At 40.1% G+C, this 23,265-nt stretch overlaps 1 protein-coding gene across 2 annotated transcripts in view; it reads left to right on the top strand.

Annotated features, from left to right (window-relative positions):
* The window catches only part of NAPG (NSF attachment protein gamma), a 26,584-nt gene extending 5,930 nt beyond the window's left edge, over positions 1-20,654 (top strand). The window contains exons 2-12 of one of the 2 annotated variants that reach the window (XM_017868811.1): positions 584-651; positions 2,499-2,583; positions 3,367-3,384; positions 4,293-4,323; positions 9,666-9,775; positions 9,890-9,956; positions 10,231-10,301; positions 15,979-16,057; positions 18,138-18,217; positions 19,135-19,264; positions 20,228-20,654. In XM_017868811.1, coding sequence (XP_017724300.1) covers positions 584-651; positions 2,499-2,583; positions 3,367-3,384; positions 4,293-4,323; positions 9,666-9,775; positions 9,890-9,956; positions 10,231-10,301; positions 15,979-16,057; positions 18,138-18,217; positions 19,135-19,264; positions 20,228-20,371 — 883 coding nt within the window. In that variant the 3' untranslated portion in view covers positions 20,372-20,654. Of the gene's footprint in view, positions 1-583; positions 652-2,498; positions 2,584-3,366; positions 3,385-4,292; positions 4,324-9,665; positions 9,776-9,889; positions 9,957-10,230; positions 10,302-15,978; positions 16,058-18,137; positions 18,218-19,134; positions 19,265-20,198 lie in introns of both variants that reach the window. The other variant, XM_017868812.1, reaches the window with a different exon arrangement.
* Positions 20,655-23,265: the final 2,611 nt, after the last annotated feature.

Raw genomic sequence — 23,265 nt, 5'->3', positions numbered from 1 at the left:
TTTTTTTTTTTTTTTTTTTTTTTTGCCTACTTCCTCTGTTATTCCACTGAATGATTATATTCCTTAGTCTTTCTGTTCTCTCTCTGCAGTCTTACTAGGAGATCTGGTCTCACCTATGCTCTTGACATACGCTTATGATGCCTCCATTTATGTCTCTAGCCTCTCGTCTGTGCATCAGTTCAATGAGTCCCTCTGCTGTCAACACTGTGCTTCAGAGGTTCTGAAGCTTTAATGCACCTTTGGGCTCGTTAAACCTCAGAGGTGCTGTAGGCTTGGGATGGGGTCAACAATTTATGTTTTTAGTAAGTTCCCAGGCAGTGCTGATGGTGCTGGTCTGGGGACCACGAATTGAGAACCTGTAGGAGGAAAACCACATACCTGTGACAGTGGGAGGGAAAGAGGTGAGGTTGTGTTTGTTAAGCGTAAGTTTGGGTGGAGGCAGGTGACACGGGAAGTTTATGCCTGATGGCTCCTCCTTTATTTTCTTTTTTTTTTTAAAGACCTAGAAGGTCATTACAAGCAGGGATCTGACTTATAAATGTGGTTGGTAACTTCTGTTAACTGTGTCTTTCTTTCATTCTAGCCTGAAAACTGGTTTTTTAAAATGGAAGCCAGATTATGACAGTGCCGCTTCTGAATATGGAAAAGCAGGTATTTTTGACTGTAGTCCGGTTGCTCCAGCATGTAATCTTAAAATAGTCTGATAACTTCATTTCACCGTAATATGTATATACTTTCTACAAGGCTTTAATAGTTAAAAAACAAAAGTTTTTTTCCACTTGTTATTTTCAGATGTGTTGAGAGCTGAGTCAGAGTTCCTGGTACCTGCTGTCTGACAGCAGGGCTGGGGCGGGGTTGGTGATACACAGCAGTGGGTTTTTAGTGTTGCTTATATATTCTTCAGCTCCAGTTGTTTGAATACTATATCCATGAATGTTGCCGTTTTTCTCTATACTTTCTATTGCATAAGGAGTTTGTTAAATTTTTTGTTAACTTAGCCTCATCTTCAGCAGATCTGCAAATCATATGTTTGCTTGGTCCTTTATGTCTTTTATGAACGTCACATTGAATGTGTCTGTTCAGTGTTCGTGACGTGTTAAGCTATATACATATTTTAATCAGTTTATATAAGATATAAACAATGTAAAATATGCAACAGAAAGGGAATTTACTAAAAATTTAGCATTCTGAATTATAGAGTGATAGCTTTCAGCATATCTGTGGTAATTTGGAGTATAAATAAAATATAACAAAATTTTGAGTACCTTGAACACATTTTCAGTTGTATTTCAGCGATAGCCCTGATCACACTTGTTAGCCCAGCACAGAGAACATCTAGGGCAAGTGCTTTTGGTTAAACAGCAAATGAGTCTTCACTGCCTTTATTTAAATCTGAGTAAGTTCTCTTTTTTTGCATCAGGCAAATTGTTTATCTCTCATACTTTAAAATTATGAAAAGTTTAAACTCTGTATGAATTTTATGGACTACTTATACAGGGAGGCTTCTGGAGTGAAGGGAACAACATTTTCCAAGTGTCCTCTGTGAGGGAAATTTAACACAGATTTGTTTTCTGTCCCTCTGAGATCATGAACTACATTCAAAAATCAATGTTTTAGGTGAGATTTTCCCACTGAAACATCATTTGTTTATTTTCTTTAAGGGCTTATGGAAAATCTATTTAATCAGAATAAATTTTTTAAAAGCAGCATACGGAAAAGCAGGGAGGGGAATAGTTTCAGTATTTATTTTTCACATTTTATTAAGAGAATTTTAAGAGTGTTTTAACAATTAACACTTTTCTTAAAGCATTATGCTTTTGCTTCTTTGTAAGCAACCCTTGATAAGTTTTCCAGAATTTGTAAGGTCATATTTTATAAGCACTCCTGTTTTGCTTTGATGATTGCACTTTTAAAACAGCTTGCAATATACTTTAGCTGTTTGAACAGTGAGATATCTTTTCATAGATAGTAAACAGTATAAAAGATTTAAAAAAAAAATGCATTGTTAGACATTTAAAGATTGTGCCAAAAGGAAGGTTTATTATAAAAAAAACTGTTTAAGGTGCTTATTGGCCCTCAGTTTCTACGTAATTGAATGACCTATACCTAAAATACTGTTTTTATTGTTAAAGGTACAACTGGTGAAGTCAGGTGCTGTCTTTTGTGACTGAAAACTCTGCCTGTCACTGGGGAGCATCAGGGAGTGTTGGTGTTAGAAAGACTTCTAGATTTTGAGTGGAAGTAACACTGATTTGTTGCCAGTAGTCGACAATTAAAAAAGAAAAACTTTTAAAAATACTCCTAAGTTACTGATAATTGGAAAAGTTGTAAGGAAATTGCTTTAGAAAAAAGTAGTATTTTATAGTTTAGGAAACTTCTTAAGTATTTGAAGTAAGTATGTTTGTAATACTTCCTATAAAATGCAGATTTCAGTGATGATTTATTTGAGGTTTTTAATGATGGAAATAGAGAGGTTTTTTTTTTTTTTTCTATTTCAGCTGTTGCTTTTAAAAATGCCAAACAGTTTGAGCAAGCAAAAGATGCCTGCCTGAGGGAAGCTGTTGCCCACGAAAATAATAGGGCGTATCTTTTTCAACTGTTAAAAAGAAATTAAACAATTAGATGGTTTTGACAAACTGTTTTCTCTTGCTGTAAATTTGCTTTACTACCTGTGAAGTAAAATGTTTTTAAGTTAGAAAATTATTAGAAAAATTCTGTATTTTAAACTCTGAAGGAGTGTTTATAGTGAAGTTTGATCATAAGGTCCACGCTGGTTCGCAGAGCTACATTTGAGAACTTACTTTCTATTGTTTGTGGTTTTACTTGATGATGGTTTTACTTGGGATGAAGTAAGGGAAATCTATAGACAAGTGCTGAAGAATGAAGAAGTAGCACGGGTATTGAAAACGCATGAACTACTGTATCAGTTTTTTTTTAATACAGTTTTCCTTAGGTATTTGAAATAAAAATTATAAGTAGTTTAAAACAGTACATTTTCCTGAGGTATTTGAAAACTTATCGATAAAAAATGTTTCTCTTACTTGCAAACTGTAGTCATAATAACTTTGCACTTCAGTAAAATTTCAGATTATTGCCTAATAGAAATAGTTTAAAACCTGTGCAGTGTTTTGGGGAATTATGTAGTTTTAAACGATATCGACAGGCATTGAATTATTTCTTTTTACCTGTTTGTAGGATTTGTCTTTTGGAACCAGCTGGCTCAGTGATTGAGTTAACTGTCTTTAAATAGTAGATAGTAGTAAAATATCTTTTAATAGTAGAACTGTCTTTAAATAGTAGATCTGTAGAAACTATTGGGTTTTTTTTTCTTTTTTCCTTAACTTTGACTTCGATACTTCCATTCAGTCTTTTTCATGCTGCCAAGTAAGTATTCTTCATGTTTTCATGTATTTGCAAATTATGTTTTAAATGTTGCTGTTTTTCTGTAGGTTGGTAATTTTTTCCCAAATTATAAATTTTGTATTGATTTAAATAATCATTTCTCTTTGTTTCAGTTTTTACCTCAACGTTAAAAACTAAGTCACTCCCAACTCTAAAATGTAAAGAGTTTAAATTAAATTGCCATAATATATTATTAGGAGCATTTTGTTCAGTAGCCTATGGGGAAAAAAATAAGTTAGAATCTCTGTTTTTCTCTGTTCGATAGTTAATAGTGCCTGTGGAAAGGAGGCAGGAAGTTTTCTCCTGCCTTGTGAAGAGTAGTTATTTGTTGGACGAGGCGGCAGGTCACTTGAGGTCAGGAGTTTGAGACGAGCCTGGCCAACTTGGTGAAATCCTGTCTGTACTAAAAATACAAAAAATTAGCTGGATGTGGTGGCACATGCCTGTAATCTCAGCTACTGGGTAAGCTGAGGCAGGAGAGTTGCTTGAAACTGGGAGACGGAGGTTGCAGTGAGGTGGGATCGTGCCTCTGCACTCCAGCCTGGGTGATAACAGCAAGACTCCATCCCCCCCGCCCCAAAAACAAAAGCAAAAAAACTTAGATTTTGGTTTGTCAGATGGAAATTAATTTAACCTTACTGAGCCTTACTTAAGTTTGCATCTGCAAAATAAAATCTCTTTAACTCAAATGTCTAATGTTCTAAGCCATTATTCCCCCTGAAAAAAGAATAAAAAATTATATTGTGTGGTAATACAAGCCTGAAGTGATATGTTGTGCATGAGCCCATTTTAAGTGAAGTCACTTTCCTTATCAGTAGTTCCTCACTAGAGAGTTTCTTCTACCCCTTATTTCATTAAGATTTCATCAGAGAAATTATATTCTCTTTCAGAGCTTATGAGCAAGCTGGAATGATGTTGAAGGTCAGTAATGTTACATCACAATTGTTGTGTGGGTAAAATGAATTAACTACAAAGTGTTAAACAAGAATTTATGTTGAAGTTGAAAAGCGTCCTTACCGTAAGGCAAGAGGTGCTAAGTGTAAGATTTTCCGTCCATAGTAACGTTAATTGGACCCATAGAATACATTCTGTACCTCTTAAGATAAAGAGTGTTAAACGTGAAATTTAAGAGAAAATGTGTTGGAGGGAACTGGGAACAGTAGCGTGTTAAGCTCTATAACCAGGATAGATGTGTATTGCTATAAAAAGAGCTCTATGGGAAATTTCTCTACTTTTGGGAAGGACATCTGAATGTAGTAAATTTTATAAATATTTAAAAAATTATCATACGTGGGTTATAGAAGACATTTTTACTTGTGTGAATAACAGTTGGCAGCAGAGACCACCACAGATTTAAGCTTTTGCTACTTTAATTCATTCTGCATGGAATATTCTGACTAATGTGCCTGTGCCACTGTTGGTACTTCTGCTCCTCAAAAGCAGGCTAGGAGTTATTGTCCTGCTGTGGTGAGACAGAGCACCCTACTTCATGATGCTGACTCTCAAAGTATGCCAGCTGGCAGCTGAAATAAAGTACATGTCTTTCTTTTTTTTAAAACGTTTCATCTAAATTGGTAAAAGCTACTTTCAAGTATTTATTATAAAGCTTTGTTTTAAGAACTTTGACCTTAGTAAAGCTTTTGTTTTAATTTCTATGACTTTTATAATGTGAACTTACTTATTTTTTTCAGTGAACACATGCTCATTGTAGAACAACAAAAAATAGCAAAAGGTTAAAGAATGTTAGTAATAGCTGTTAACATGCTTAATTTAAAAGATTTTATAGTCTTTGACCCAGGAATTTCAATTCTGTGAATCTGTCATTAAGAGAGAGAGAGCAAAGATTTATGCATCAGGATGTTTTTTGAAGAAATGGCAATTATCTAAATTTTGAATAATAAGAAAGTGAGGCTGGGTATAGTGGCTCACACCTGTAATCCCAGCACTTTGGGAGGCCAAGGCAGGTGGATTACCTGAGGTCAGGAGTTCGACACCAGCCTAGCCAACATGGTGAAACACTATCTCTTCTAAAAATACATAAATTAGCTGGGTGGTGGTGGGCGCCTATAATCCCAGGTACTCGGGAGGCTGAGGCAGGAGAATTGCTTAAACTCGGGAGGCGGAGGTTGCAGTGAGCCGAGATCACGCCACTGCGCGCCAGCCTGAGCCACAGAGCGAGACTCTGTCTCAAAACAAATAATAATAATAATAATAATAGGAGAATGTTTAAATTATGATGCTTCCTTATGATAAACTGTTATAAATCCATTGAAATGAAGCTTTTCTGGCCAAACATGCAACTGTATTGGTATTTGGTGATGCAAGTTAGGTTATTTATTGCAGTTCCTTTGCAAGTAGAGTTTCTCTTACAGCCAAAGAAGCTGGGGATCTGCTCTGGCCTTCTTCTGTCTCGTTTTCCACTGAGAACTAGGAAGCTCCCGGGTGGCTGCTACAGTCTCAGTGTACTTCGTGCCTGTTTTTAGGATACACTTAATTAAGAAATGCTCAGACACTCTAATTCTCACAGCCTCAGTTTATATTGCAACAGCTGTACTAAGACTTGAATCTTCATCAAAAGTTATTATTCAGGCATCATTTCCATTGCTCAAGTATCTATTTAATTTGAGGGTTGGAAAGGCAATACTTTGAATAAAAGAAAATTAACTTAGTGGATAGGGAAACAGATGAAGGAAAATGCTTTCTGGCATTGTCTTATATGTAAATTAAATGCCCTGGGACACTCTTGGGAGCACAGGACCCCTGCGCTACATGGTCCGCAATTCTGTGGGCTAAAATTTCTACCAGTTTGTCATACAAACCTTCACATTTATTCACCAGCAAGGCTTGGGGAGTGCCATTTTGTAGACAGATGCGCAAGGGAAGCCACAGAAACTTGTTGGATCAACCTTTGGTTCTGTCACTTGATGACTGCTGTGATTTCATATCCTGTTTGCTCCACAGGCACACAGCCATTGAAAATAGGCATATTTATGGTGGAGGGTATAACTTTCAAGTAGGCAGCTCATCATTTTTTATGGAGAAGTATCAATATTGTGGTTGGACCTCTTATTCACAGCCTCACTTGATTTTATGCAAAAGCAGGAAGATGTAGTTGCTAATTTTTAAACAACAAATAGGACTTGGATGCCATTTATACTGCCTTCTAATGTATTTTTTGCTCTATCTACTGGGTAAAACTCATGACGAATAGTTCCTGTGTGTTTTTTTGTTTTGTTTTGTTTCGTTTTTTTTAATCCTCCCAAATGCTTTTATGTTGTAGATTCACAGATTATATGTAATTAGTGGATAGGTAAATTTGGGGAGGAAATACAGTTGACCCTTGAAACACCCAAGGGTTGGGACGCCAACCCCTTGTGCAGTTGAAAATCTACACATAACTTTTTACTCCCCAAAAACTTTACCAATAGCCTTTTTTTGTTTTTTGAGACAGGGTCTTGCTCTGTTGCCCAGGCTGGCATGCAGTGGCACAGTCGTGGCTCACTGCAGCCTCAACCTCCTGGACTCAAGCGATTCTCCCACCTCAGCCTCCTGAGTAGCTGGGACTGTAGGTGCATGCCACCATGCCCTGCTAATGTTTTCATCTTTTTGATAGAGACTGGTTCTCACTGTGTTGCCCAGGCTGGGCTCAAACTTCTGGGCTCAAGTGATACTTCTGCCTCAGCCTCCCAAAGTGCTGGGATTATAGGCGTGAGCCACTACTACTATTGACTGCAAGTCTTAATAATATAAACAGTACATATGTTGTGTGTTGTATGGAATATGTTTTATACTGTATTCTTACAGTAAAGTAAGCTAGAGAAAATATTAAGAAAATCCTAAGGAAGAGAAAGTATATTTAGTGTTCTGTAAGTGGAAGTAGAGCACCACAGGGCTCTTCATCCTCATCATTCTCTTCAGGTTTGAGTGGGCTGAGGAGGAGGAAGAGGAGGGGTTGGTTTTGCTGTCTCGGGGCAGAGGAGCAAGACAGTCTGCATATAATTGGACCAGCACAGTTTAAATTGTTGTCCAAGGTTCAGTTGTGTTCTTTAAAGGCTGAAACGGCCCTCAGGACTAGCGCGCCTGGGAGAGGTTTGGTTATTCTTTAAAAGCTGAAACGGCCCTCAGGACTAGCGCGCCTGGGAGAGGTCTGGTTATGGCGCGCCTGGGAGAGGTTGGTAGGTTTGCCTCGCCTGTTCGTTCAGACATTTTTCAGCAGATATTGTAGACTCAGATTCTTTCGTTGACTTTTGGTTTTATAACAAAAAAAGTGTTGTTTTTATTTTTTCACTGAGCTTTGGAGATGTATTAGCATCTCATTCTGCTAGAGTGAGTGATAGCAGTCCTTGTTTCATACAGTATCTTTCAGTCTGTTTTATTGTTGGTTTCCATAGCTAAGTAATAAAGTTATGTTTTGGGGTTGGTGAAAAGGAGACCAGTTTTGTTAGGGGTGTCCTAATGAATTTGTCAACTTAGCAAGGGACTGAAGAGGCAGATTTGTAAACTACCTGTGAGATGTCAGTGCGGAGCCTACCTTAAGATACAGCAAGTCAACACTAAATAAGTTGCTTATGTAAACTTTATAACTAGCTTTTAAACGGTGTTTTTTAAGTTTATTTTTAAAGTGTTTGATTTGGAGATATTAGACAGTAGGACTGCATGATCCTGAGATGTACAGATTAATAGTAAGATACAGAATTTATCAGTCGTGGAAGAGGGTTGCAAACTCAGATGAACTCAGGGTATAGAGGAGTAACTGAAATGAATGAGCAGCCAGGACGTGGAGGGCATTTGGAAGTGAAGAGCGGGGAGAAGTGCCAGGAGGTGCATGCTCATCTGGCGGGACAGTGCTGCCCAGCCCTAGCTTGTTGCCATACAGGGATGCAAGCCTGCTGATGCCGTAGCTTTTGATATTTTTTTGAAGAAAGCCATAAAACAGAGTTTTCATGAAAGTATCTAATTTAAAAATACTGCATGGATCAAGCAAAACACACTTGGAAGTGAGATAGAGTCATTGGGCTGCCAGTTTGTGATCTTTGGCATAGGTTTGTATGTCGTAGGGACTTGGTAAATATTTTAAGAATAAGGAATGCTTAGAAAACAGTGAAGAGCGAGGTTTTTGGTTTTTTTCTGTTTTCATAGATTTCCCAAAGTTCTGTGAAGTGGTGATGAACTCTGTGTAGAGATTACCTGGTACCTTTTTGGTTGGGTTTAATGAGGCTTGATTGGGAGAGTAATCATGTGAAGCCTTTCATTTTAAATATATTTGTTGCTATACAATGTTTTCGAGTCATTTACTTTCAGGAATTAGGGATAAAATAATTGCATTTCATATCCTTTGCCCACTCTTTGATGGGGTTGTTTTTTTCTTGTAAATTTAAGTTCCTTATAGAAAAAGAAGACATGTGGCCAACAAACATGAAAAACAGCTCCTCATCACTGATCATTAGAGAAATGCAAATCAAAACCACAATGAGATCTCACGCCAGTTGGAATGGCAATGATTAAGAAGTCAGGACACAATAGATGCTGGCCAGGCTGTGGAGAAATAGGAAAGTTTTTATACTCTTGGTGGGAGTGTAAATTAGTTAAACCATTGTGGAAGACAGTGTGGCAATTCCTCAAGGATCTAGAACCAGAAATACCGTTTGACCCAGCCATCCCATTACTGGGCATATGCCCAAAGGAGCATAAATCATTCTATAAAGACACGTGCACACGTATGTTTATTGTAGCACCATTCACAATAGCAAAGACATGGAACCAACCCAAATGCCCATCAGTGACAGACTGGATAAAGAAAATGTGGTACATATACACTATGGAATACTATGCAGCTGTAAAAAAGAATGAGATCATGTCCTTTGCAGGGACATGGATGAAGCTGGAAGCCATCATTCTCAGCAAACTTAACACAGGAACAGAAAATCAAACCCCACATGTTCTCACTTATAAGTGGGAATTGAACCACAAGAACACATGAACACAGGGATGGAGTATTACACTCCGGGGTCTGTCGGGGGTTGGGGATTAAGGGGAAGGAGAGCACTGGAACAAACACCTAATGCATGTGGGGCTTAAATCCTAGATGATGGGTTGATAGGTATAGCAAACCACCATGGCACATGTATACCTATGTAACAAACCTGCACGTTCTGCACATGTATCCCAGAACTTAAAATTTTAAAAATTGCATTTCAGATTGTTAACTCTGTTTTTCTTTAATTGATGCATTTTCTGACCTGTGCTGTATCCTTTGCCCAAAGGAGATGCAGAAACTACCAGAGGCTGTTCAGCTAATTGAGAAAGCCAGCATGATGTATCTAGAAAACGGCACCCCAGACACTGCAGCCATGGCTTTGGAGCGAGCTGGAAAGTGAGTGTGAGATGGACGAGTCTCTGCATTGAAGTCTTGTCTCTATTTTAAACAAGTCCTTGAAAAACAAGCTTTCCATTTCTCATGTGAGTCACATTTTCTTGTCTAATTCAGGCTTATAGAAAATGTTGATCCAGAGAAGGCTGTACAGTTATATCAACAGACAGCTAATGTGTTTGAAGTAAGTTTGAATCTTATTTTTTTCTTTAATTACTTAGAATGTTTAGATTAATAATATATAGGAAAATAGAGAAATGCAGTGGCTACTTTTAAAACTTTTCCCTGCTCACAGTTGCGTGCTGTCTCTTTTCTGTTAGAGAGTAGTGAAATGGACTAGCAGCTTTCGTGTTCCCCCCTTGATCCAGTGCCATTACTTCTTTACAAAATAAATATTGTGGGATAAAAACAGTTCAGCCTTAAAGCAGCCAACACTTGTTTTTCTTTGATGCCTTCAGAATGAAGAGCGCTTACGGCAGGCAGTTGAATTACTAGGAAAAGCCTCCAGACTACTAGTGCGAGGACGTAGGTATGTCTTTAAAAACTATTGCTGTGTCTTTATACTTTGAATCCACATTTGGAACTGGAAAGTCATTTGGGGGATAGCTTGTTAATTTTTTGGTATAAGCTGTAGACACACCAGGCCACACAATAGAATATTAACATTTACTAGACAGTAGGCACACTGAATTAGATATTAAAAGATCTGCTGTTTTTTGAAAGTGTAATGCCCAAATTTATAATGCCCAAATTTGTCATGCACTGTGCTTTTGTTGGTTGAACCCTGGCTCAGCAACCTGAGAGGGAACAGTTTTCTTCATGTTATTTGGGTGGGTTATGATACCTCTCTCAAGGAAAAATAAGAATATTAGGATAAATGACAAAGATGCATAAACACCCATGAAAATTGACAGGTTCTTGACAAATAGTGTCATTAATACAATATTTACCTTTCAGCATATGACCTGAAGCACAAATAGTTGAACCTCGGAAAGCTAAAAACCTATTGGGATTTCCTTTTGTTTTTTTACTTTATCTCAGTTTACTTTTAGTAAGCAGTTTCTTTCATTAATAAACTTCTGTCTCAATAATATTTAAGATAAACATCTTTAGGTGGTTGTAGGTCTGCAGATATCTTAGTTGAAATTTGCCCAAAGCTTCCCAGTAACAGAAAAGACCCAAGATCCAGTTCATATGTTAAGGAATCAAAATAGAAATGAGTGATGAATCTGTCCTTTCTGACACTGAGTTAAATTTTTTCTTCATGAAGACTGCAGATTCTGAAATAGAAACCAGTCTAGAGTAACATGAGAATAAATTAATCTAGAATTAACTGTTAATCTCATTTAGATAGACTGCTTTGTTTATAAGACCTTCCTTCACTGAGTAGGTTTTTTGTTTTTGTTTTTTTTTGTCTAAATGGAATAGAAATTTCATTTTGTTTTTAAATTAGGACTTCAATCATGAAGCAAAGTTTAATTTAAATGTCAGTCCGGGGTCATTACCTTTATTCATCTTATTACTTGTTGCTTCCCAGAAATCAGTGACTGAAACGCTAACTCTGACGATTCCCAACTGAAGAATGATTCCGTTTAGTTTCTGAAGGTGTTTGTTACAGCAGCAGAGCTGTTCGTGGGGTTCCGTTTAGTTTCTGAAGGTGTTTCTTACAGCAGCAGAGCTGTTCGTGGGGTTCCGTTTAGTTTCTGAAGGTGTTTCTTACAGCAGCAGAGCTGCTCTTGGTGACGGCGCTCTGGCTGTGGCAGAATAGCTGAACTGTGAGGTGATACCCAGGTTCTGACTTGTGAGCAGGGTCCCCATGTCTTAGAAAGTGTCCTTCATTCTTTTCAGGGCAGTCAGGAGGCAAGTTTTAGCATAGTTTACCTCCTTTCTCACCTGTTCTCACCTCCTAATGCTCCCCAACAAGGCTCGCAGTGCCTTTCTAGAGCACTAAGCCCCTTACTATAAGACCCCATGGAAGGTGGAGGAAGTGAAGTTGCAGGAAGGGGCAGAAGTTAAGGACAGCCCTGTGTGAGAGTCCACACAGCCTCAGCTCCCCTGAAGTATTTCTGCTTTCCACATCTTCTCTCCTTTTGTTTCTCAAGGTACAGATGATCTAAAGCTGTGTCGTAGAGGGAGTAGCACGGCAAAGGGGAGAGGCCAGGATCTTTCAGGGGGAGGTCAGGTGAGGAATGTTTTCCAGCTGCCTGTGCATATTCCTTTAGAAAGCTCCACTAGGGATGGGGGCCACCACCATCCTCAAAACATTACCAATGTTGCCAGTCGGTTTGGACACATCTAAAGAAAGCTATTGTTCTAAAGCAGGTACTGAGTTAAATTCTTCAGAGCCTCAGCAGAGGGGAGAATGCTAGTTGAATGAGCGGCGGAAGTGAGAATGTGCTCAAAGGGCACATTTATAAATCTAGGGCTTTTATTCATGACTTTGTTTTTTGGGTTTTTTTTTCTTTTTACAGTAACATGAGTCCGTAAGATGTCCTAATTTAATACTTTATCTATTTAATATATTAATCTCTTGCTTCTCCTTCAGTTCTGGAGAGTCATAGTTCAGAAGTGATTCAGTTTCATTTAGATTACATCTGGGATGATCTTAAAGGCAGTCCAAGGCCAGTGCCCCTGTTCCTTTTTAGAAAAGGCCTTTCCAGGCTGGGTGCGGTGGCTCATGCCTGTAATCACGCCACTTTGGGAGGCCGAGGCAGGCGAATCACCTGAGGTCAGAAGTTCAAGATTAGCCTGGCCAACATGGTGAAATTCCTCCTCTACTAAAAATACAAAAATTAGCTGGGCGTGATGGCACACACCTGTAATCCCAGCTACTCAGGAGGCTGGAGAATCGCTCGAACCCAGGAGGCACAGGTTGCAGTGAGACTCCATCTCAAAAAAAAAAAAAAAGAAAAGGCCTTTGCAGCAGATTGATCATGACCTTGTGCCTCTGAGAGAAGGTCTGTGCCTCTGAGACAAGGTGTGTGATCTCAGTGAACCCAAATCCCTCATAGAAGATTCACTTAGCAAAGAAAAGAGCTGCTTCTCACCAGTTGTCTGAGACAGTCACTAGATCTAAACACAGGGAGGGTTGGGTATGTATATGTTCGGGGTGGGGTGTGTGCTATTAAGGAGAATCACTGGGTTTCTGTCTTGCATAACTGTTCTGCCCATAGTGCCATTAATAACAGATAAGGAATATAGACACAAACTTCTCGGTGATGATCATAAACTTCGTTGGGAATATGACACATAAACTCGACATTTCTGTAGGTAGGTAAAAATAGGTTTTGGAGTTCAGGAAATAGTTGGGGCCAGGGGAAGAGTTTGAGTTGTGGTGAGGAAGGTGTCTGTTGAAAGCTTGGGGGTGAATGAGGTTCTGTGACAGTTTTCTGCCATTTGCACATAACTTCTGTCTGGATTCAGTTTTGTTTCATTTGGGGAAGATAAAAACAATTTATTCTTTTTTCAGCAAAACCAGGTTCTTGTCATTTTGTTAGGAATATTGAGTGTTACGTGAGGGGAAAGTTGTAATCATGGGTGTTTCATTATAAGTAACTAATACTTTTCTGGATACATTTAAAAATAGATGGCTTTATATGCTAATTTCATGGCCTTTTAGCAAAGTCGATCAACTTTTTCAACTACAGACTCATGTAAATGCTTGGCTTTTTTGTTAAGTAAATATATATTAGCACATAGAAATGCTATTATTATGTCAAGGAAATAAACAGTTTATGTGTAAAGAATGCACCCTTTATAGTTAAATATATGAAAAGTTTAAAATACTGAGATTGCTAATAGAATGATATAATCTGGACACTGGGCACAGAATATTCTGACGTAATTTATTTTATAAAACAGGATCTGTTATAAGCTCAGGGTCACAATTATAAATAATATAGATACATGTAGCTGTAGTCTGCCTTGCATTAATTTTTTATTTCTGCATAGCAAATTGCTGCAAACTTAGCAACTTAAAACAATACTCACTGATTAGCTCACAGTTTCACAAGGCCAGAAGTTTGGATACGGTGTAGCTAGACCCTAGTGTAGCTGCATCCTAGTGTAGCTAGATCCTGGTGTAGCTAGACCCTAGTGTAGCTCCATCCTAGTGTAGCTCCATCCTAGTGTAGCTCCATCCTAGTGTAGCTCCATCCTAGTGTAGCTCCATCCTAGTGTAGCTCGATCCTGTGTAGCTCGATCCTCGTGTAGCTCGATCCTGGTGTAGCTAGGTAGCAGAGCTAGGGTCTCACCAGGCTGAAATCAAGGTGTCAGAGCGGGCTGTGATCTCACCGGAGGCTGGGTCCTTTTGCAAGCTCATTGATTGTTGGCAGAATTGATTTCCTTGCAGCTGTGTAAAAGAGATTCCTGTTTTCCTGTTGCCTATTGGCCAGGAACTGTTCTCAGCTTTGAGTTCACCTTCAGTTCCTGGCCGTGTGTCCCCCTTGGTGGTTCACAGCATGGCAGTTTGCTGCTGATTGGAGGCATCGGGAGCGCATCACTCTGATTCTGGCCTCTAACTTAAGGAAGGGCCGGCCTGATTAAGTCAGGCCCACACAGACAGTGACTCACTCGAAGTCAGCTGATTTGTGTCCTAATCACAGGATGGCCCATCATATTCCGAGAGTCACACCTACACTTAAAGGGGGATTATACAGGAAATGTTTACAAGGGACAAGAACTGGGAGCACTCTTAGAATTCTGCTGCCAAACTCAGTTTATAAATTGACTTAGTTCCAAAAATGTATCAAGTTGACCTGTGGAAATTCAGAATGCATTTCTTCTCTGAGTGTTATTTTATAAGGCACTAAGTTACCAGGGTGCATCCCATAAAGATTCAGTTTAACTCGTGATGTAAGTAGCCATAATAGCATAAGCCAAGCCATTGTGTGTGTGGTGTGTGTGTCTGTATACATGCAACTATTTTTAAAAAGATAACATATAAGCTGGGTGCAGTGGCTCACGCCTGTAATCCCAGCACTGGGAGGCCAAGGCAGGTGGATCACCTGAAGTCAGGAGTTCGAGACCAGCCTGGCCAACATGGCAAAACCCCATCTCTATTAAAAATACAAAAATTAGCTGGGCGTGGTGGCAGTCGCCAGTAATCCCAGCTACTTGGGAGACTAAGGCAGGAGAATCGCTTGAACCCAGGAGGCAGAGGTGGTTGCAAGGAGCCGAGATCACACCACTGCACTCCAGCCTGGGCAACAGAGTGAGACTCTGTCTCAAAAAAAAAAAAAATCATAGAGCATAACATTTTGTATTTTATTTTGGGTTATAATACCACTTACCTCCCTTTGAATCCCGAAAGTACAGACTCTTGCCCCTTTTGGCTGTTGGTTTTGTGTATTCCCAATGCCCTGGTAGTTGCTGCCATAACCTTGGACTCATATTGGGATGAGAGCAATGGCTACAGACTGTGCATTTCACTCAGTCTCTAGTTGTACTAAGGGAGTCCTGGCATTTGGAGTATACTACAGCTTTGCAGGGAGGGGAGGATTCAATTAGGGTTTGATGGAATTAGGGCTGGGGGAGTGAGAAAGGGGTAAGGACCTGGAGGGTTTGGGGAGAAAGTTTTGGTGACCCCTTTCCTTGCCTTCATCTTCATTCTGCCATTAGGCAAAACGGAAGAGAAGGAGAATGTATGAGGGTCAGTGGAAATGATGAATGTTGAAGATTGAAGATGCAGGAAGGCTTTTGTTTAGGTCTCTGACTTGCCACTGCTCAGTGCTGCCCTTTTAGGCACCTCAGAGCATGCTAGGGCCACTGGGGCAGCAGCGGAGTGTGTGACGGAGGGACACAGTTGGGGGAAGGTACTGAGTGCCTTGGGTGTCTGGATGTTCTTTCAGTCGGGCGGAAAGAAATCTTGGGTGATTTAATCGAAGATCGTCTCAAATACATATCACAAAGAAGTTGTGCTACTCATTATTGGGCAGTCCTTACCAAGCTTCAAACTCCCCATTTGACCTAACCCCTCCTTGAGTTCTTTTGCTTTTTCTGTCACCGTGCAGCCTGAAAGTGGGCAGTCAGACATTAGAAAGGCCAGATGAGCAGAGCGTGTGGAAACCTGGGTCCTGGGGCAGCTGCTAACAACTCCTGTCCTCCGGGTGTCTCTGCAAATCTATGATGTCAAGCACATTTCTCAGGGGACCTCTGCTATCCATCATTTAGACCTGCTTGTTTCACATTTCTGTGTTTCGTTTTAGGTTTGATGAGGCGGCACTCTCTATTCAGAAAGAAAAAAATATTTATAAGGAAATTGAGAATTATCCAACTTGTTATAAGGTATTCTTTGGAAGTGTTTGTTTTTGGTGTTACATTAGATGATTTTTTATACTGGTATGAATAAGTACCTAAGAAAGGATTCTATGGCTGTTTCTCTGTTTTTGTGAAATAATACTTCCTGGGCCTCTATTTTTGACCAAGATAGAGTAAGCCCACTACAGCTTCTCTCTCTGCTGGTTACAACTAAACTACTGGATAAAATACAAAAGCAACCACCCTTGAACTCTGAAAAGTAAATAAAAACAGACGAGAGGAGCAAACACTTGGAGAAACAACCACCGTGGGAGTGAGTTTCTGGGGTTTTTTTCCATTTCGTCTGGCAGCATTGCCCTGCCGTGAGCGAAGCCCGCAGTTGTGGAGCTGGGCAGCAAAGGCTGCAACAATGAAAACGCCAGAAGAAACCCCGCCTTTCGCTTTTGTTTTTGTTTTGTTTTGTTTTGTTTTGTTTTGTTTTGTTTTGTTTTGTTTGAGACGGAGTCTGGCTCTGTGGCCCAGGCTGGAGTGCAGTGGCCGGATCTCAGCTCACTGCAAGCTCCGCCTCCCGGGTTCACGCCATTCTCCTGCCTCAGCCTCCCGAGTAGCTGGGACTACACGCGCCGCCACCGCGCCCGGCTAGTTTTTTTTGTATTTTTAGTAGAGATGGGAAACCCCGCCTTTCTAACCAGCACTGGGAGAAGAGGCCCCGTTGTTTTCCTCTCCTTTTTCTTTGCTCCAAGCTTGTGCCCAGGCATGGAGCTGCACTGTGATGATGGCTCAGGTTGATAAAACACCACAAGGACCCCAGAGGAACTAGAAAAATGAGCTAGAGAGAAAGGAGAAAATTCCAGAAAGGAGAGAGCTGGAAACGGAGTCCCCTGAGTGTGGATGTGGCCCACACAAGTCTTGGGTTTACTCTTCAGCTGTACTGAGACAGGCATCAAAGTAGCAGTGCAATGCAGAGCTTGGAGAGCTAAGATATCATCACCGTCGAAGTGTCGCACTGCCCTCTGAAGGGCTTAGGCATGGAACAGGCCCGAAGCCACATAGCAAAGGATTTGAACTAAGTGTACAACTTCCATCCACCAAAAGCAAGGCACCACGTGTCGTCTGAACCTTACCTGCTGAAAACATCCGTACTCTCCTGAAAATTAAGCAGAGGCTGTGCAGCATCACATTCACAGTACAATCCAAAATTAACATGCAAGAACCTGGCAATATGACCAGTTTTCAGGAGAAAAGACAACTGATGGCAACCCGGCAGTGACCAGGGTTTTTGGCATTATCACATAAAGACTTACAGTTGCTTCATGAGGTAGAGATAAAGACAATTGAAATGAATAGAAAAGAGGACCTGTTGTTTTTTATAGGAAAAAATTGTTTTTATAGAAACTATAAAAATGAACTAAATGGGAATTTTGGACTGGAAAATACATGATTGAAATAAAATACTGGATAAGCTTAATCTCAGAAATGACAGAAGGAAGACTTTGTGAACTTGAAGATAAATCAGTAAAAGTTACCTAAACAATACAGATCAAAAGATGGAAAATACTTCATAAAGACCTATTTTGCCAATAATTTATCAGTCATATCCTTGATCTTATTACTGCTTTTATATTGACTTATTAATACTATCATTGTTTCTGTTTTCACTCATACATCTTTTTCCTAGTTTCTTTTTAACGATTCTAAGTGTCATTGTGGAATTATGGTCGCCCCCCTCTTCTTTTTTATTCACTTTTCAAGCTTGAATCTGTGTAGATATTTGAAAGAGATTCTCCTGAAAACGTGGTTGTGATCTAAGGCTTGTGTCAAAGTGCGGTCCCCGGACCAGTAGTAAGAGCGCCCCTGGAACCTGTTAGAAGTGGGTGAATCCCAGACTTGCCCCAAGCAGCCAAATCCCAGGACATGAGAGTTGGGAAAGTACTGTTCTAGGACATTTCCCGTCAGGTGTCCCGTAGAAGTTACTATAGCATTTATAAATCTGTATTTGTACAAACAAAGACTCTGAAAGTGAAACTCCAGGTGTTTTTAATACTGCCAGGATATTGACTTTATTAAACAGATATGAATTTGACCATGATCCTCTCTTTTGTTTTAGAAAACAATTGCTCAAGTCTTAGTTCATCTACACAGAAATGACTATGTAGCTGCAGAAAGATGTGTCCGGGAGAGCTATAGGTAAGACGTTGTCTGGGCCCTCTTGACTTGCAGTGTTAGCACTTCTGTTTCTACAGCTAAGATTGCTGCTGGGACAAATGTTCCTGGCCATGAGACTGTTACTTCAAAATCTCAGGAGTGCTCGTCTACCATTTCATCTTTTACAGTGGGCATTTTACATGGTTTTTTTGTTTTGTTTTTTGTTTTTTTCCTTTCCTGTATTTTTCTCTTGGGGACCTCCATGGAAGTGAATGACTTTAGTCATTTTAGTCATTTTGTTTTATTTACCTTCTAAGAAAAAAAGAATAAGAAAAAGGGGAAAAAAAATTCTCAGATTGTATGTTACAGAAATCAGAATGAGGGATTTTCTCAGTGTTTAACATGAGCAGTCTTAATCTCAACACTGTTAACATTTGGGCTGGCCGGGCGCAGTGGCTCAAGCCTGTCATCCCAGCACTTTGGGAGGCCGAGACGAGCGGATCACGAGGTCAGGAGATCGAGACCATCCTGGCTAACACGGTGAAACCCCGTCTCTACTAAAATACAAAAAACTAGCCGGGCAAGGTGGTGGGCGCCTGTAGTCCCAGCTACCCGGGAGGCTGAGGCAGGAGAATGGCGTAAACCCGGGAGGCGGAGCTTGCAGTGAGCTGAGATCCGGCCACTGCACTCCAGCCTGGGCGACAGAGCGAGACTCCGTCTCAAAAAAAAAAAAAAAAAAATTTGGGCTGGATAATTCTTTGTGGTCGGGCCTGTCCTATGCACTGCAGGCTGGTTAGTGGGATCCCTGGTCTCTGCCCTGTAGATGCCACTAGCATTCCCACACTTTTAAGCACCAAAATGTCTCCAGACATTGTCACATGCCAGGGGCAGAATCACCCCTGCCTGAGTTGTGTTCTTTTAAGGAGAAGGTGAAGACATGTGACTTGTGCTTCCTGCAGCATCCCCGGGTTCAATGGCAGTGAAGACTGCGCTGCACTGGAACAGCTTCTTGAAGGTTATGACCAGCAAGACCAAGATCAAGTGTCAGATGTCTGCAACTCACCGCTGTTCAAGTACATGGACAATGATGTAAGTGGACCTGTTTGCATAGCTTTCGTCTTTTCTCTAGAAAGAAAAGTTTCTAGTGAGATTTTTACCCGTGTACTTAAGAGATTTTTTCTGACCTCTTTTTTTCTTCTCAAACTACTACTCATAAGGAAACTGACCACTTGCATTGAATTTCACCATAGATTTAGATAAAATAGATGGTAGTTGTGTGGTTTATAGCCATTTACTCACCCGTCTAACTGTTGACCACATACATATTTTAAAATTCAGGCTTATTTCTCAACTTTTCCTCTATCTGTTGTCCTGCATAGGTTGCTTTTACTCGTTTCTTTTAGACGGACTGTCTGAAAGAGGCCCATTCTGTAGTGGCCTTTGTAATTCAGTAGACTTGTGGGAATCCGTGATGACTAGCTACGTGTTCCAGGTCACTAATTATCTCTAAACCTCAGTTAATTCATTTGTAAAAATGAAGCCCCTAGTACCTGTCTTGCTGGACTGTTGTGAGGAATGCATTAGTCAGTGTGTGAGAAACATCCTCACGTGATGCCTTGCACGTAAAGTGAACCAGGACTGTAAGTTTCTATTTGTTCTATTTTTTCAGTGGATTTGTAAGTACCTGTTTGGCCTCAGGCCTTTAGAGTATTATCATAGTATCAGATCAACTTAAGGCCTTCAGTTGTTTATTATAATGATACATGTAGAAAAATTTTTTTCTGAATAACTTATTACATAGGTTTTGAAAATATATATTTTTTTAAATTTTTAATTAAAAAATTATAATTGATACTTTGACTAGTTGTATACCTGTCCCACCATGGTCATGAGGCGTCTGGAGAACAGCAGTATTGGGTTCTGTTTTTCCGTCTGAATGGTAGAATTGGTGTTCATGAGGGTGGAGAACCAGGCTGTGTCTTTTTAGAGCTGAGTGAAACGTGTCAGGATTCTCGTTACCCAGCTTTGAAGAACATGCTCTATTGTCGACAGTATGCTAAGCTGGGCCTGAGTCTGGTGGTTCCAGGAGGGGGAATCAAGAAGAAATCACCCGCGACACCACAGGCCAGGCCTGGTGGAGTCACTGCCACAGCTGCTGCTGAAGAGGACGACGAATACTCAGGAGGACTATGCTAGTATTTCGCTTACTGAAAAGAAAAGGGAAACAAAGGTAAAATCCTGACATGCCATTTCGCGGACTTGGGAATAGATTAGAGATATACGTACTTCATCACAGTCATTTTGGATCCTAATAAAGACTTAGGATCTTTAGTTACCATCTCCCCAAATCACTCATTGTATCCATTACCTGTGAAGCATATCTTTTTCTTTCCATAAGAGCTTTTCTAAGACACCAGCAGGAATTTACAGAAAATGGACTATGTTTTAATACAGTTGATGAAAAAATTTGCAAGCCAAATTATACATAAATTATGTTCTAAACAAAAGGGGTAATAAGCATAGGTATTCTTCTCTCTTGGACACTTGTAAGTTACTGTTAGTGAATTGTTTTTTACATTTTACTTAATAATTGCTGCTAAAAGTGATGTTTACTGATAAAAAATTATTTTAAAATTCGTTTTGTTTTGAAAAGGAAATTTACCCCCATGATGTTAGATACATTTAAATTATCAAGTCTTTTCAGAGATGAGATGGAGACAGGAAGTTATTTTGAGCCTTACAATATTATTTAGCCCAATAAAAGATGCATTGAAGCTCTTATTATGAGTTTGAAAAATTTTGAAGGTAGCATATTAAAGTGATTCTATAAAGATCTTCAGTCGTCTCTGAAGTGTGGGTATTTCTTCTATCTAAAAAGTACATACAGTGACTGTCTTCACATCTACTTGGTTCTTGACCAAGTAGGAGCTCATGGGTAATGAATACCTTCAGGGGTTTTTGTTGTTTTTTTAAGGGTCTCACTCTGTTGCCCAGGCGGGAGTGCAGTGGTGTGATCACAGCTCCCTGCAGCCTCTCCTGGACTCAGGTGATTCTGCCACCTCAGTCCCGAGTAGCTGGGACTACAGGCATGCACCACCATGCCAGGCTAATTTTTTTATTTTTTTTTATTTTTATTTTTTGCTATTTTTTGTAGAGATGGGGTTGCTCCATGTTGCACAGGCTGTTCTCAAACTCCTAAGCTCAAGCCATCTGCCTGTCTTGGCCTCCCAAAGTTCTGGGATTGTAGACATAAGCCCCCTCACCCAGCCTACGAATATCTTTCTTACATTGTAAGAATGAGGTAATGTTTCCATCAATCTAATACAGATATATTTCTTCCCTCCAAAATAATTTGGCTTGTTTTATTGTAACTCCGTCTTAACTTGACATGGAAAATGCTATATAGGCCGGCGCGGTGGCTCACGCCTGTAATCCCAGCACTTTGGGAGGCCGAGGCTGGCAGATCACGAGGTCAGGAGATCGAGACCATCCTGGCTAACATGGTGAAATCCCTAGTCTCTACTAAAAATACAAAAAAAATTAGCCAGGCATGGTGGCGGGTGCCTGTTGTCCCAGCTACTTGGGAGGCTGAGGCAGGAGAATGGCGTAAACCCGGGAGGCAGAGCTTGCAGTGAGCCAAGATCGTGCCACTCACTGCACTGCAGGCTGAGCGACAGAGAGACTCTGTCTCAAAAAAAAAAAAAAAAAGAAAATGCTATATACTATGAAAACTTAGCTGAAAGGGAAGAATCATTTTAGAAAGACATGTTTAAAACACCACACTGCTAATATATTGATCCTTTGTAGTTATTTCCTAAAATGCTATTTTCGAAACATTCCTTTATCACCCTGTGTGGCTTAGACCCATCTCATAATCTATTAATTGGAAAGAGGCTGCAAACACCAGTAGTGTGCATTCTGCAAGTACACGCTGCCAAAGAAATTTCCTCCTTATTCATGCCTTGTCTCTGTCTCTTTTAGAGTCATAACTTGTTTAAGTATAGAATGCTTGATTTTGCTAGACTTTCTGAAAACACTGCGGTGGAGTATCAGAAGTGATTTTAGTCACAATTAGTTCTGTGGGAGAGCTTAGACAGAATAACATCCTCCTAGGCCAGGCGCGGTGGCTCAATCCTGTAATCCCAGCACTTTGGGAGGCCGAGACGGGCGGATCACGAGGTCAGGAAATCGAGACCATCCTGGCTAACACCGTGAAACCCCGTCTCTACTAAAAACTACAAAAAACTAGCCGGGCGAGGTGGCGGCGCCTGTAGTCCCAGCTACCCGGGAGGCTGAGACAGGAGAATGGCGTGAACCCGGGAGGCGGAGCTTGCAGTGAGCTGAGATCCGGCCACTGCACCCCAGCCTGGGTGACAGAGTGAGACTCCGTCTCAAAAAAAAAAAAAAAAAAAAAACCCCCCTTTGGGGGGGGGTCTGGGGGGGGGAAAGTTGGTATACGGTCTTTATTTTAGGTCTGATACAAAACGCTAATAAATTTAGTGTTTTTCTTCCTTAATTTATTGGCATAGTTCTTCAGGTAGCAGCTCATTTTTATTAATGATATTGGGATTAACTATGAACAAGCGATGTGTAGACATTTGCATTTAAGGACATTGCAGTGTTTCAAAGATCCCATCATTGCAGCTTGTATCCTTTAGATCCAATCAGAAACTTCTGGAGTCTTACATTAATGCTCATTTGAGCTAATTAGTAATCTGTTTAAACAGATTTGGCAATACTTTAAAAATATTGTAGACTATTTATTTATAGATCATATTACCCTTAAAGTCTTGGGGGAAAAAAGTTGTCTCATGTACTGAAAACTTTTTTTTAAAAAAGGTGAGGATGAAATGCATTCTGTAACAGCAGGGCAGCTGGGCTTTAAACCACACAAAAGGCTGTGTCCAATGGCAGCCTCCTTCACCCTTCCTGCCCACGGGGAGGACTGAATAACCAGGACTTGGGGACATTCTTTGTTGTCAGGGTTATTCTATGTGGTAAAGAGTATTTGGTTCACATTTATACATTTTCTTTTTCCACTCACATAAGTTTCTATCTTGAGAGCATAGTCCAAAATGTAAAACTTGGTG

This window comes from Rhinopithecus bieti, unplaced genomic scaffold (assembly GCF_001698545.2).
Source record: "Rhinopithecus bieti isolate Rb0 unplaced genomic scaffold, ASM169854v2 scaffold_4654, whole genome shotgun sequence".
Lineage (NCBI taxonomy): Eukaryota > Metazoa > Chordata > Mammalia > Primates > Cercopithecidae > Rhinopithecus > Rhinopithecus bieti.
The sequence above is the reverse complement of the archived record's forward strand: the minus strand, read 5'-3'. Positions and strand labels throughout refer to the sequence as shown.